This window comes from Denticeps clupeoides, chromosome 2, assembly GCF_900700375.1.
Source record: "Denticeps clupeoides chromosome 2, fDenClu1.1, whole genome shotgun sequence".
Lineage (NCBI taxonomy): Eukaryota > Metazoa > Chordata > Actinopteri > Clupeiformes > Denticipitidae > Denticeps > Denticeps clupeoides.
Window position 1 is genome coordinate 23,447,381 of NC_041708.1, and position 15,181 is coordinate 23,462,561.

Genomic DNA, 15,181 nt, shown 5'->3' on the forward strand with positions numbered 1-15,181 from the left:
ATGTTCGTGGCTGTTGATGTAAGGGGACAGGAGCCAACAGATGGTTGGGGCAATCTGGTAACGCAAGAACTATTACTGCTAGTATGCTGTTCTTTTTTTTACCTAATTACCAATTAACTATCCACTTTTAGTTAAAGATGGGTGTGCCATCAAATGAAGTCATTTAAATTGTAGAGAGCTGTGGACTGTTTGTGCTCGTTTGAACATTGGAATCAAAACACTCTTTTTGAATTTGCTTACCGAATTTTTGGAGCAAAGAAAAATCAGACAACACAGAAAATCACACCAAGCAAAAAGGATTCGACGCAGATGAAAGTGTTCGATGTTGTCACTGGCCCTAGATTAACAGCAGTCGGTTGCACCAGAGTAAACTCCCTCATCTGTTAGAATTCCATACCAAAACATAAAAATAAAGCAACCGCACGCTGGTATTTCCTTCCTGTGGTTGTATTTTGTTGTTCTTTTTGGGGTCTACCCGAAATGTCACAGAGGCGCTTTCACGCTCACCCCTCCGTTTCCGTATGTACTAAGCAAACTGACTGAAGTTCTGGACTGCACTTTTGGTGCTGCCCCCTAGTGGTCATCGATATTGAGGCAACTGTGCAAATAACCAACATGTTTCTTAATAGTAAATTACAATATCACTATAAAATATATAAAATATGTGTGTGTTCTTTTTAAAACGGCTTATACAGACAAAATTGCCATGTCATTAAAGTAATGTAAATGTACTAACTATATTTTACGTTGCTGTTCAGAGTCCCTGCAGATCTTTACAGCCTGAATGGTCATTGTGACATTGTACAGTGCTGTTATGAGTGATTGTGGACCCACCATTGCTCTTCTGTGGCTTTAAATCATTTGTGCGATAAAGTAGCAAATGTGGTTTGCTTCTGTGTAGTAGCCACTGTAAAATAAATAGCATAATAATAACTGGTGAGTGATTAAAGTGTTTGTGTTTGAAACTCAGGCCACGGCGCGTCTTTCAGAGTGGACTGCCATCTGTGCTCATGCTACGCTGGTGAAACCCTTTGCTCCACCCGACAGTGCCTGAGTGCCGATAGTTCAGATGAGGACAGGCGTCTTCTTACAGGTGTGTGTGTGTGTGTATACGGTAACTACTTAATATTTCTGTGCATGGTCTGTCACTGGACGCGTCATATTAACTTTTATAAACTATAAAACAGAAGTTATGCATTCCCCCAACACCCCTGCAGGTCTCCCATGTGGCTGTGCTGACCAGTTTGTGCCTGTGTGTGCCCTGAACGGCCACACCTACCCCAGTGCCTGTGTGGCTCGCTGTGTGGGCTTCAAAGACAACCAGTTTCAGTTCGGCTCCTGTCGGAACAGCGAACCCTGCCTTCTAAACCCCTGCCCGAGGAACCAGAGGTGAGGAGGACACGAACAATGCCTTCAGCTGCCCTTAAGAATGAGCCTGACCTCGGGCTCTGCTGCCCCACGTTTACGCTGTGAAAAAGTGCAAATCCTTCCCAGGAATTCATTAACACGGCATCATAGTGACTTTAATCCAGTCCCGGCACATGCTCAAGCTGGACCTGATCGTGTGGGCTCTTGAGCTTCAGCCCATTTAAAGGTAATTTAACACAGATGTGGTTTGTGTAAGAGACGGCTCCGAAGGCTGACATCAAACGGGCTGTGTGAAGACAGCGAAGTCAGTCCCGTGGGAGCTTCAGAATAACAATCATAAATTCTCACTGTCGTTGAATCTATGAGAGTTTATTCTGTGCAGCATTGAAATTAAATTTTAAAAACAAAGTTAAATGTTTACTAGTTAAATGTGATACTAATATGTGAATTAGGGTGTGTTGATGGCTGATCTTCGAAATTCTTCCCATCTATGCAAACTCCCACAGTATCCCGGAAGAGAGATCACGGCCTTGATTAGACGGCCAAACACCATCTCACCCCAGCCCGGTCGGTAGAGTGAGGCGCTCGTTCTTTCCCAGCCATTAATTCCCAATGGCTCCCCCTTCTCCAGAGCCCCACCTCTGGATATTATGTCCGTGCTCCAGCTGTGATGGGCCGGAATGCTTGTTTTTTCAGGTGTGGTGCAGCGGTTTCCTTGAGCTTCCCCCTTTTAAATCCGCCTGAAGGAGCGCCGGCAATGGGCCGGCGTGTTGTTTTAACCCTTCTTCCGTCAGGCAGAGAGAGTGGAAGTTACCTCGAGCTGCCAAGCCGTCATTATTTCAAGCTCATATCTTAAACATTTTAGTACATTTAGTACAAGTAAATTTATCCTTCCATGCTGATGTATGGTGATGTAATGCTGACAATATGATGTATGCTAATATGAATGCAGTACAACATAGTAAAATATAGCATGTAAATTTATAACTTTTATGGTACTATTTATGATAATTATCTAGGGTAAAAACAGTGATACAAAGGACACTATTTTTAAAACTGGTGCAGAGCTACGTGTTAATCGGTATTTACGTAATCAAGTACATATGAATAGCGTTGTGTTGATGGATAGCAACATATTTAAAAGAAGCATTGAACCCAAAATGCAAATGAACACAAAACATTACAAAAACATTCAATGACAATTAAAAATAATGACAGAAAATGATACGAATAAATAAAAATGTAACTTGATTTTGAATTGAAATAAGAAAATTCTTTGTAGTGAAAAGCAGTCTTACCAACTCCAGAATTTACATTTACATATTTATCAGACGCCCTTATCCAGAGTGACTTACAGTCAGTAGTTCCAGGGACAGTCCCCTCGGGAGACACTCAGGGTTAAGTGTCTTGCTCAGGGACACAATGGTGGTACCTGTCATTTGAAGGTGTCTATGAATGTCTTACCCACCAGGCTATTACCACCCTTAAGAATTTACAGTGGTACATTAAGATTGAGATGAATGCCTGTGAGATAACAGCTAGTCGTTAATAAAATAAACAAATGATATGATGGGCGTTGAGTTCACTGGGTGAACTCCACTGTTTCTGAACTAGGGGTGGCTGTGCATGTAATGTATTACCATACAGTATTACCATACATTACATGGCCACATTGTTTGCAATTAGAACATCGTTGTGTGAAGTGCATATAAAACGTGCACATAAAAGGCTGTTTTGTTTGGACTTTCTGCGCCCTTCTCCACTCTGTGGCTATAGAATGTTTTTGGCATCCATCCCGCATCCTTCATAACCGGGCGTGTTTCACAGCGCTGCCATTTGGCTCTGATTTAGCGATGAAAAAAAATCCCGCTGCTCTGTCACCTGATTGGAATGTTTATGTCTGGGTAGAAACCAGGTCTGGTGACGCAGGATGATTGCCATGGTGAGCGCACATGAGAAGGTCATGCACTGAAAACTTTCGGGTGTCTCAGTTACCTGACAATGGGCGAGCTCTACTAATGTGACTAATGTGACACGAGATGATGTTACACTTTGTGATTTTACATGAAATATTCAGGACGGAGCGAGGTCAGGGTTTTTTTTACACCGGTTTTACTTTATTGCACCTTGCTTTGCATAGATTGATTGTTTTATTTCCTACCACCAGGTGTGTGCCCAAAAGGAGAGTGTGCCTGACCAACATTGCTGAGTTTCCGTGCCAACAGTATGAATGTGTTGGTCGCCCACCCGCCTGTGACAAGAACCAGCTGGACCCGGCGTGTGACACCGACAACATGGAGCACCCCAACCTGTGCATCCTCTACCAGAGAGGGAAGACGCTGGCCTACATGGGACACTGCCAGGTACGGTCAACAGGGGGCGTACTGTGGGGGAGGCCATTACTAATTAATCACACTGTTATTGTCATGTACCTTTGTCACAGGCCACAGACTTCATTAGTGTTTTAATAAATGCAGAGGGAAGTTGTGCACACTTTCCATTTAAAAAGATTAGGCTATGTTACATAGAATATAGAATTTTTCTATAATTTTATTGTCTGTGATAGAATGCAGCAATGCTAAGATGAATCTGCATTCATGCAGATATTCCATATTTAACGACCATTCCTACAGTCATTTACTACATGAAAAATGTCTGGACTGGAGTTTTGATCAATTAGATGTAATTTCAATAGACAAAACAAAAAAAAAAAAAATTCTCAATGACCCAAAGAATTTGAATGGTAATATGTGTGTGTATATAGATAAAATAGTATTTACAGTTTATTCAGCACCGATGTCAACCTCGATGTCAAGAGTGAGGAGTGTGTGATTCTCATGACTTGTCACCAGGGGGCACCGTCTCCCACGAAACCCCCAAGAAATAGCACAATGACTCTGTGCGTGCCGAGTGTTATCTTCATTTTCAGTTTAAAATTTCTTTTAAGATTTGAGTTAAGAACTCTCCCGTGCCCCCCCCCCCCTTCCCTTTTCCAGCGTAAGCTCGGAGGACCGTCCACAGCTTTAACTAAAGTTCACCGTAGAGGGTGACGCTATTTATTTAGTCAGCATTAAAGATAACAGTGGACATGGGGTCAGTGGAGCACAGTGCGTTCAGGGAGGAGTGAAAGTCTCCTGATGGGCATCCGAAGGCCAGCTGTAGCAGAAGCCCTTGGGCTGCGGGTTTCCTTCCACGTTGCTCCGATTTTCTCGTCCAGGCCGGGGTTCGCAAACAGCGTATTTCTGCGGCTTATATTGGATTATAAAAGGTAGGGGTGGGGTAAACAAAGTAAATATCTACCGGCTGCCATTGTTTCACAAAACACACACACACATGCACACAGGGCCTTAATGCAGAATCTCTGCAAATAAATAATCCAGGGAAACCATACCTGGTCCCATTGTCTCTAGAACTGCCTGTTAGCGTTTTGCGGTTTGGATCAGGTTTCAGACCCATCTCAGCGGCGTTCACGTATGCAGCGGGGCCAGAAAAATGGCCACCACAGCCGGCTATTCTGTGCAGCGTGTTTAGAGGCAAGCGCGGGAGGCGGCACAGAGCACGCCGCTTGTGGCTTTCGAAGCGTGCCGGTGAAAGTGTTCTGCCATTGATTTGTTTTGTCAGGGTGCTGCTGAGAGCATATTTAGGTTGCTTTGTTAGCGTTTAGGGCCTGGGGGATTGGGTTTCTGCCCACTCCCAGCAATTGGCGCTCTTGTTGCGCCGAGACCGATCACTCGAGGGCTGTGGGGAGTCAGTGGCACGAGCCAGCATCGGGTTACTGGGCCATCAAGGTCCCGCTTCAGCGGCGGTGTCAGGTCGCACGAACACGACAATGCGCAATCAAGTTGAATGTTGCGGTTTTCGGGATGGAAAGAAAGCCCAGGCCAGTTGGTGCTCTCTGCACAGAACAGGCGAGGAGGAAAGGCGTCAGGAAAACTAGATTAGGCCTTTGGTAGAAAAAAAATTAATTGGACAAAATGAATTACAGGCTTGGAGTGGCATAATAGAGTTTATGGAGAGAGAGAGAGAGAGAGGGTGTTGGCAGTTGCTTCTGAAAACACACTAATGTGCCATTTGAGGCTTTGCAGACAAGCTTCCATCTCTGTTTTACATTCCTGTACTAGATTAGAGGACAAGGCTTGAATTTGAAGGGCTGTCACAAACAATATTGGGAAATATGAAATATGCATACCCACCTGTGCTAATAATGGGGGCCAACAAGCCAACAGTTGGGTTCGTCCTACTGGTCACGGTCTCAGGTGTATTTGATTTAGCACTTTAGGTTGAATATAAAATATTACTTTTTCCAATGTTCTCTCTGTACTTTCTATGCATGAATAACATAGTCTTGCATCCAGAGATTTCATAATATATTTCTAAAGCAAGATTATTTTATTATAGCTGCATTTAAATTACATTTACATTTAAGGCATTTGGCAGACGCCCTTATCCAGAGCGACTTACAACGTGCTTTCAAGTTACCATCGATGAAGTGATCAGTTCTAGTTCATTAGGACCCTCAACTATGAATACAACCTTTTTATTCACTCTTGTTGTAGATTCTGTACACAAGTTCGACAATAAGAAGGTTACAAGTTAATCTAAATATTCTCTAAAGAGGAAGGTCTTGAGCTGTCGTTTGAAAATACTCAGTGACTGAGCTGTTCTGACCTCGAGGTGAAGTTCATTCCACCACCGAGGGGCCGGAGAAGAGTCTAGATGAATGTCTTCCTTTTACCTTTAGCGATGGAGGGACCAGGCGAGCAGTACTGGAGGCTCGGAGTGTACGAGGTGCAGTGCGAGGTGTAATAAGGGCTGTGAGGTAGGATAGGGCTTTGTAGACCAGCATCAGTATTTTGAACCTGATGCGTGCAGCTACTGGGAACGTAGCAGAGGGGTGGTGTGGGAGAATTTGGGAAGGTTGAAGATCAGTTGTGCTGCTGCATTTTGTATGAGTTGTAGAGGTCAGATGGTACTTAGAGGTAGACCAGCTAGAAGGGAGTTACAGTAGTCCAGTCGTGAGATTACTAAGGAATCTCTAAGATGCAATATCTGTTTATTTGCAAAAGCAACATTTCAATAAAATCATTATTTTATAAACAGACACTGTTCATAAAGTACAATATATATATACATTTCTGGATGATATTATGTAATAGCAGCTAAATGTATTGTGGCTAAAATTATTAAGCAAAAAGTTTAGACATGGACAAATCTTCAACTGTCTTTCACAGACAGGTGATGAGAGATGGGAAACCGTGTATTTGCATCCCGACTTTATCGCAACTTCCTATGTGCACGTGTGTGTTTGTTTGGCCTGCAGGATGCTTGCCGGAAGCCCAGGGAGGTGTGTGGACACAATGGGGAGACGTACAGCACCGTGTGTGAGGCGTTCTCCGACCGGGTTGCCGTGGACTACCACAGCCGCTGCCACGCTGTCGGGGTGGTGTCCGAGTTTGTCTCCGACTCGGGGTGCAACGTGGTTCCCTGCCCCCCTCTGTCCACCAAGGACTGTAATCCCGTCACCCCGCCGGGTGTGTGCATCTGTCATAAAGTTTGCCGTTGTATCATGTTGTATCATGACTTACGTTTCCTCGCCGCTTTGTGATTCTACAGGCGCCTGCTGTCCTTTGTGTGCTGGGATGTTGCAGATTCTCTGGAACCGAGAGCAGATGAACGCCTTTGCCAAGGTTAATCATTTACCTCTACCTGCTTTCTCATTGCACCATTATGGAATAAAAGCCCTGGGCCTTCCAATCTTGTGAAGGTCCCACTGGTGAAACTTCGCCTACTGCAGTGTCACTCATGCGCTTGCGTCGGTCCCATCACGATTCAATTAGACAGTTAAACGCAAAGTCTCATAAAGGGAATGGATCCTTTCCAGGCTGATAATGCCCACGAGAAACCTTCACTTTTCTAGTAGATTAACGCTAAATCGCGAGTTGAAGGAGCTGCTACAAAAACCGGACTCCATAACCCTGCTTAATAATGCAGCTAGCGTGGATCTCTGTACAATAACGAACAGAGCGATTTAAATCCATTCGTTCGTAGACGTATTCAACATGTGCGGGAAGTTTTTTTTCATATTAAGAAGTGGAGCTGTGTCTGTATGGCGTGACCTGATGTGGTGTGTGGTTGTGCTGCTTGACCACAGCTGAACCGGAATCAGCCAGTGACGGTCCACGACATCCTGCGGATACTGCGGCGGCACGTCTCCGTGCCGCAGTGCGATGTCTTCGGCTACCTGAGCATCGACTCGGAGATCGTCATCCTAATCGCGCCGGTGGACCAGCAGCCCACACCTCTGCAGGTACCTGGCCTCGACTGTTGTCACGCTCATTTATTTACAGTGGATCTAATGAAATCCAAAGTATCATGCAGAAACTGCTACAAGATATCCACAAAAAATGTGGAAACACGGAAAACAATGTAAGCTTTCATAAATATTCAAGGCGACAGCACTGTCGGCAGAATCTAGACGGTGTAAAGGCGGTATTTGAAATTCTCTTTTTGTTCTGGAGTTCTTGTAAATATAAAATGCTGTGCCGTGCCCTGCCGACGCTTGCCGACGCAGCTCAGTTAATAAAGAAAGAAGTATGAAGAAGAGGTGGAGAACGCTGGTTCGAGTCGGATATAAATGCACCTGTCAGTCACTGTCCGCCTGGGTAGATGGTACCTTGTTACCATATAGATGCAGTAGTGCTGACGCACACAAGGTAACGCTGGACGCACGACCGCTCATGATCATGATTAGTATTCTCAGCAGAAAGCTGAGAAAGGTCCGTTTCAGGCTCGCGTGGAACCAGAAATCCAGGGCAGGGGGAATTGGGTGAGGATGAAGACGTCGAAGCTCTGAGGGGAAAATGACGTGTCCATTATTCCATGTCTAACACCAACACAACAGCTTCAACACGATGAGCTACTGATTGTGTATGAAAATAGGATTTTTTATTTAAAATAACTTTGAGTAGGGTTCCCATGGGTCAGGGAATTATTTCAGGAATATCAGGGAAAGGCATTCCCAGACCGTGAAACTTGATCATTTGGAGTTATCAGGGAATTTTGTTTATAGCATATTGTGCAGTAGCACACGTCTTTGTTCCCATTGAGTGTTTGTTTTGCTCAAAGTCTCTCCCGTGCTAAAATATATAAATACATAAACGGACATATGTCCTTCCGCTTGCTAACTTACCAAGCATGCCACGCAAGTTTAAGTCTGACTTAGAGTGGGAACCGTGTTTGAGAAACCTTTTGAACTTTTCAGCGTATTGAGCTGTTGTTCTGAGCTTCTCTGTACCCCATTTCCCCCCCAGATTGAGGCCTGCAGTAAGGAGGCCGAAAAAATCGACTCGCTCATCAACTCCGGCAGCCCCACGCTGGTGTCCCACGTGCCCCTCTCAGCTTTCCTGACCTCGGAGCTCAAGATTTCCACCATCAGCTCGTCTGGCTGCCCCTCCGCCTCTCTCCCATCCCTACACCTGTGCCTCTCCTTCTCCTTCCTCCTCATCATCTTCTTCCTCACGTCAACAGGGGCTCGGTGAGAAGACCGGGTTCCTCTCCCATCCCTCATCAGTCTACCATGTGAGCCCCTCTCCAACGTGAACTCATGCCTGGTCTCCAGCTTTCTGGGGTTTGACCTGTGACAATCAAAAATCACCTCCCAACCAAACCCCAAATAAAAGAGGACAATCAGATCATTATTATATGAAATGAACAGAAATGTGGTTCCCGAGGTCAAGGACCGCAATCGTGTTTTTCCCCACAGGAACGCATTGGGAAACGAAGCTGGACTGGGTTACTCTGTCCCTGATCAGTCCTCATCCAGGTCCCTGTGCCCTGATGTGAGAGGAGACAGAACGAGAACAACGAGGAGGTCGTCCCACTCTGAGGGCATGGGGTAAGACAGGTGCCTCTCCCATATGGCGTGGCATTTGTCCCAGCCTCGTGGGCCTAATTGCTCCTCTGCCCCATCATCCAGGTGTCACGCTCACATCTCCTTGTAAATAACGTCAGGAAGTGATAAGATTGAACTGGAATGTGGCGTGTCCTGATGAACCGACTCCTGATGTTTTCTGCCATAAGCTCGTAAGTCAAAAGGGATACCCGTTGTTCCTATTTGTAGATAAACAATTCAAGAAGGAGCAGGAGCCATGTTAATGATTCTGACAATCATCACTTATCCACAAGTGGGTAATATTGACAGTATATATATAAATACATATAAATATATGTAAAAAAAAAAAAAAAAAAGGTAAAGTACTATATGAAGTAATGCAATCTATTAATTAAGAAAAACCGAAATGTTTTATTTTGTTCTAAATGAAGAAGCTTGACTCACCATGTGCCATTTTTTTATGTTATTCTTGCATGATGACAATTATGAAGGTCGGTTTTTAATCCCGAATGTATTGTGCGTTTTCCATTGTGTCTTCATTGTCCTGTCCCATGTTGCCCTGCCTTTGCCACACAATTCGCCCCTCATCCATTTCTCCTTTTTTATAAAACAGTATTATTGTGCTTAGGCAGCCATGTAGCAGAAGTCCCTTGTAATGTCACGTATGTTTGTCTCGGGTCATTTGAGCTAGTTTTGTCAAAATGTATTTTTATTACATTAAATGTGTCCATACTTGCCTTTCAGTCGTGTGCTGCTTATTCACGTGACTATGCGGTTCCTTAAATACCGTGGCGATGCTGGCAGTCTGCCGAAATGCCAGCTGAGTGCATATTTTATAAAGTGAACAGCCCGTCTGTCAACAGAATGCTTCGGCTATGTCGCGCACATTGCATCATGCCTACACAGCCACAACATTAAAACTACCTCCCTGAGAATGTGTGGGTCCTCGTCATTCCAGCAGAACATTCCACTAATTCCACTTTTCCGGGACATTCAACTAATTAGATTGCGTCCAAATCCCCTCGGATACCCAAGTCAGCACGTTGAACTCTGAATAAAAGAAATTGTAACTCTTTGCCTTCTGAGCCTTGTGTGAACCGCATTGCATCACCATTGGCTCTGAGGTGAACGTGAAGTGATTGTCATTGTGATACACGGCACAGCACATGGTAAAAATGACATGTGTCCTCTGCTTTTAACCATCACCCTGAGGGAGCAGTGGGCAGCCATGACAGGCGCCCGGGGAGCAGTGTTTGGGGACGGTGCTTTGCTCAGTGGCACCTTAGCGGCTCGGGATTTGAACCGGCAACCTTCTGATTACGGGGCCACTTCCTTAACCGCTAGGCCACCACTGCCCACGGAATGTTGTTCCACCAGTGCAGCCAATGGCAGGAATACTCCACAGTTGCATCGGGTTCTTTTCTTGCCTGTGTATGGGGAAATAATGGGTTTCAACCACAGCTTCCACATCTGCATTCACGGTCATCTTTCATTTCTTTCAATAGTTCACTTAGTCTTACACACCATAAGAGGGTTGTTTTGCCACACATGTGTGATGTTCCTTCTCTTCTACATGTTGTATTCATCATAAAGGGATCAAAAAATCTTAATTTAATGATGAAAATTTGTCAGTCTTTTTCAAACATCCATTTAGCTCAAGGTGCAAGACCGACTGCATGTGACTGAGATCAGGAAGAAGTGAGGTGGACCCGCTCACTTTGTCCAAGAATCTGAAATCCTACTTATGAAGGATGCCTTTGAGATTACTGTGCCGGATTAATCCTTTAAAAGCTGGATGAGCATGTAAAAGTCCTCAGCTCAGTTCAAAACCCCCTGTGAAGATGTGGGAAGTGGTTCTCTGACATGCACTGCCTCGCATCAAACGCTAATGACTTTGTATTGATATTTCGTACGAAATTTAAAAAAAAAGCCTTCTTGGCTTTGGTTATACACAAAGTCAGGTGTAATTACTGTATTCCCACGCAGGTTTCTCGGGACTTCCTATCCTCTGCTTGTTGACTTCGCATCTCCGAGATCTCATGGGCTGCCCTTCTACCGAGAAGGTCTCGCAGTAATTAGCTACATTGTGAGAAAGCGGCGGAACTGTAAACAGCATTGTGGTTCATTTGCTGCGCTCTGCTTAGTCACCATGTTTGATGTGCAAATAAATTTGACTTTTGGAACTGCGCTCCTTAGCCCGTCAGATTTCCTCCGAGCAAATTCATCGCCATGTTTCAACTGATCAAAATGAGGCAGCAGTGTGACTTCTTCCCGTATCATTTTGGCTCACTTGTCATGAAGCCTACATACCGCTTTTGGCATTTCTGTTTTGATGTTGGCTGCCATGGCACTCTCAGTGTTCAGGTAGGGGACAACAGTAGGGGACACCAGGGGCAGACCTTAGTTATGGCAGATTTTGAGCGTGTACATTTTTGACGGGGGAAGAGTGCGAGAGGGTGCAAATGACATCTAAGAATAAACAACACAGGATTTCCTAGAGAAATTCGTGCCACACAGCCAGAATTTTTGTTTTTAATGAAAAAGAAAATGTACAAAAATGCCCGAAGAGGGCACAAAGGTTGTTAAGTGCTAATGGAACGTCACCAGCTGTCCTCGCAGGCAGATCCAGAGCCTTGCCTAGAGCCATCTGTGCTTTCTACATCATTACGTAGCAATGGGACATGCATTAGACATGGGTTAACTGGGAATCTGAAAGGAGAAATGACAAAAACAAGAGGAAGAAACGGGCGAGAAGGAAAGATTGCTGACATGTCAATAAGTGATTCATAACAGCTGACATGTACTTCCCCTGGAAATGTTGTTTGCTGCCTGGCCATTAAAAATCATCTGGATTATGGCTGGTGCAACTTCCCAGTTTGGAAATCGGAATTACGACTTTTCACACATTCAAGTGCTTCACCAGGAAATTTGCCTGGACAGTGGACAAACCGCTCCAAAACACTTTATGTGGCTGATATTTTATGAAAACTACAGTGACTTGCCACTTAGACCCACTGTGACAAATGGCATGAATTCACGTGACATTACATTTCTTATGAAGCGTACTTGGTTACAGCAGTTTCCCACTATGTGATGCCACCTTTACCGTTCTGTTGAAAGAACGCATGTGGCTCACTTGAACAAGAGCATGTCATTACATGACTGGAGTTAAAACTAATTAAAGATGAATGATATGGCTCTGTGTGTGTGTGGTGAGGGAGGGAGGAGGAGGCTGAATCACTTTTCACATGAGATACTGGAGGCACGTGTCATGTATCTGGGATAATGTGGCTGTCCTGACCACAGACGGTGGTCCTTATTTGCATGTCTGCCCAGCGACGAGGTGAAGTCTACACGACACCCAGAGACCTTGGGGCTTTTCGCAGAGGAGCGCAGAAGGGGCTGGCTGGGAGGGAAAGGGGTCACCTCACGACTCGACTCCCATTTAACTGCAAACAAGATATCTGACGATAAGTTGAACGACAACAGAAAGGAAAAAAATCTGGCGCTGGAGGCAGCTTGGTAACAGACGTGATGTTATCTGCGTAGGCTAAGTGGATTGCTCCTGCCAGCCTCGCCTGCGCCAAGCCAAACCGAAAAAGGCCAAAAGTGTTACGCCGCTTATTAAATCTTCTACCCCGGCAGCCAAAACAAACTGGCCAAACACACTCTACATGTTTTAACACACATCAGAATGGTAGATAAAGCAGGATTTTAGGTTTTAAAATGGGAGGACACGCCTCATGGGGGATGCTTTGTAATGCTTTGCAACAAAGGAATGCTTTTCTGGCAATAAGATGGCACCGTCTCATGAATAAAGCCGGCGCGGATCCTCTGCATTTATACGGAGGCTGCGATGAAAAGACTGCCGGCATGGTTTCATCCATTTCCTTCCCTCCTGAAAAAAATAAAAGCTCACTCGGGCAGCAGCCCCAAGGCACGGAAGCTGAAAATCAAGAATATCCTTACAAAGCATCTGTTGAAGACACACAGTGCTTCAAGCACAAGTGGCCTTGTCTCACACTGACAGTTATTACTGTATTAAAGTGCCTTGTTGGAATATTTCTCAGAATATTTCAATAATCCCGACTCGGAACATTTTTATGTGCACTCTTTTCCAAAGTTACCATTACGTTTGTCATCAGATGTATATTCATATTTGCTGTGTGTCCCTACAGTTTAAATGACAACATCACCTGAATTACTCAGAATGTATATATAAAAAAAAAACTTGTATATTACTGCCATGAATGTGTTTGTTATATAATGCATGAGATTGTGTCACTGGTCATCGTTATTATTATTGGACATTATTTTGATAATGCAATTGATTATTGATTAATGTGGAATTTTCTTTAACCTTGTTTTTATTGTATAATGCAGGGTATATGTAAATGGACAGAATGCTCGATTTACCCTGAATTGCACCTGCTAAAGTGACAGTGTGGTAAATTGTGTAATATAGGGTGCAGGGACAGATTCCGGTCCGGATCCTAGCTGGAATGAGGGATGCGTTGAGAGTGGCAGTAGCTGAGCAGAGAACTCAACATTTAGGAAACAAAAGTAGACATTTGCATGTTCCTCCAGTCCCTGTGGAGACCTTGCAGCACCATGGCCAAGTTCCAGATGGCTACGCAGAGCGAGGCGGTGGGGGATTTTCAAGACCAGGCCACACCTACCCAAAAAAGGAATGGGAGATAACGCAACCGGCCATCCATGGCCTTCGCTGGCGGGTGCCTACTGGCCCTGGACGGCTGTTTCTTTTGTCGTCTCCAGAAAGCACCCGGGAACCAGTCCAACTTCTCCAACTTCTCTTTTTTGTAGAGCCAGTGTGCAGCGAATGTGTGTTAAACGTGGAAAGCAGTCGTTCGGGATCTCCAAGACCCCGGGAAAGATCAAACAATGGCCGATCATGAATCTTTGTCACCGTCTATGGGTATTGGGGGCAGGGGAGGTCACACGCTTTGTCACCCCTTCCTGCGGATATAAGTGCAGGGGCCAAAGCAATGGGGGAGGCGCAGCCAGACACAAAAAGCAGCCCTGCCATCTGAGGCTTAAAAACAAACAATATGCCTTCAGATGAGTGAATGTGTGGTATAAATGTATTATACTGAATTTCAATGTTATTTTAAAGAATATTATCTTACCGAGCCATTCCCCCACATCCATACCGTGACGTTTTGGGCCGGTCTTAGAACCTTCGTCTTTACTTACCCTATCCACAATCACCATGTCTCAGTACATTTAAAAAAAAATTTGTACATCCTTATGACCTCTTTACACGTTGAATTCTTCATGTTTCCTTTTTATAATTACATGTAATAACTATGCTATTGCAATTTTTGCAGTTTTTTGTCCTTCAAAAAGGGTCTGTTCTGAAGTCCACTGGGATGCACCATAATTTTTCGTGGTTTCGAAAAATAAATAGTGTCGTTGTTTCCATTCATGCATCACAATTGCACTTCGGCTATCCAATTGTGGGACAGTTATGCTGATTTACGAGTGATCATTAATTTTCAGGCAAATTCACGTTCATCGTGCAATCATACACAGAGTTTTCCCAGCTAAAACATACCGTAAAAGATTTAAAAGAGGTCTTGATTTTCCTCTAACTCCCCTGACACTTCAGTTCAATTATTCTGGCACTGAAGCAGTTGTTCTATCATAGAACCTGCTATGTTTTCACCTCGAATGTATGTTCCTGACCTACTGGTCCTATAGGCTAAATTTCACATCCATAAATGTACATTCACTTGTAAGAAACCGCCGATTCGACCAATTATATCCCCCGATCTCTATTTTAAAAATACTGCACTGTCCTTTGTTTCGTGTGAACAATTTCACCGTAGATCTCTGTGTTTTTTTTGACGGCCGGGGCGGGGTGTGGCGGCGGCCCCAGCCAATCAGGCGCTTTATTTTCCC

The 15,181-nt window shown here is 44.5% G+C and overlaps 1 protein-coding gene across 2 annotated transcripts in view; it reads left to right on the top strand.

The window, feature by feature from the left end:
* Window positions 1-10,002, top strand: part of reck (reversion-inducing-cysteine-rich protein with kazal motifs) — a 37,612-nt gene extending 27,610 nt beyond the window's left edge. Inside the window, exons 15-22 of one of the 2 annotated variants that reach the window (XM_028968561.1) lie at window positions 971-1,093; window positions 1,218-1,389; window positions 3,536-3,731; window positions 6,689-6,899; window positions 6,982-7,055; window positions 7,520-7,675; window positions 8,679-8,946; window positions 9,131-10,002. In XM_028968561.1, coding sequence (XP_028824394.1) covers window positions 971-1,093; window positions 1,218-1,389; window positions 3,536-3,731; window positions 6,689-6,899; window positions 6,982-7,055; window positions 7,520-7,675; window positions 8,679-8,906 — 1,160 coding nt within the window. In that variant the 3' untranslated portion in view covers window positions 8,907-8,946; window positions 9,131-10,002. Of the gene's footprint in view, window positions 1-970; window positions 1,094-1,217; window positions 1,390-3,535; window positions 3,732-6,688; window positions 6,900-6,981; window positions 7,056-7,519; window positions 7,676-8,678 lie in introns of both variants that reach the window. The other variant, XM_028968560.1, reaches the window with a different exon arrangement.
* Window positions 10,003-15,181: the final 5,179 nt, after the last annotated feature.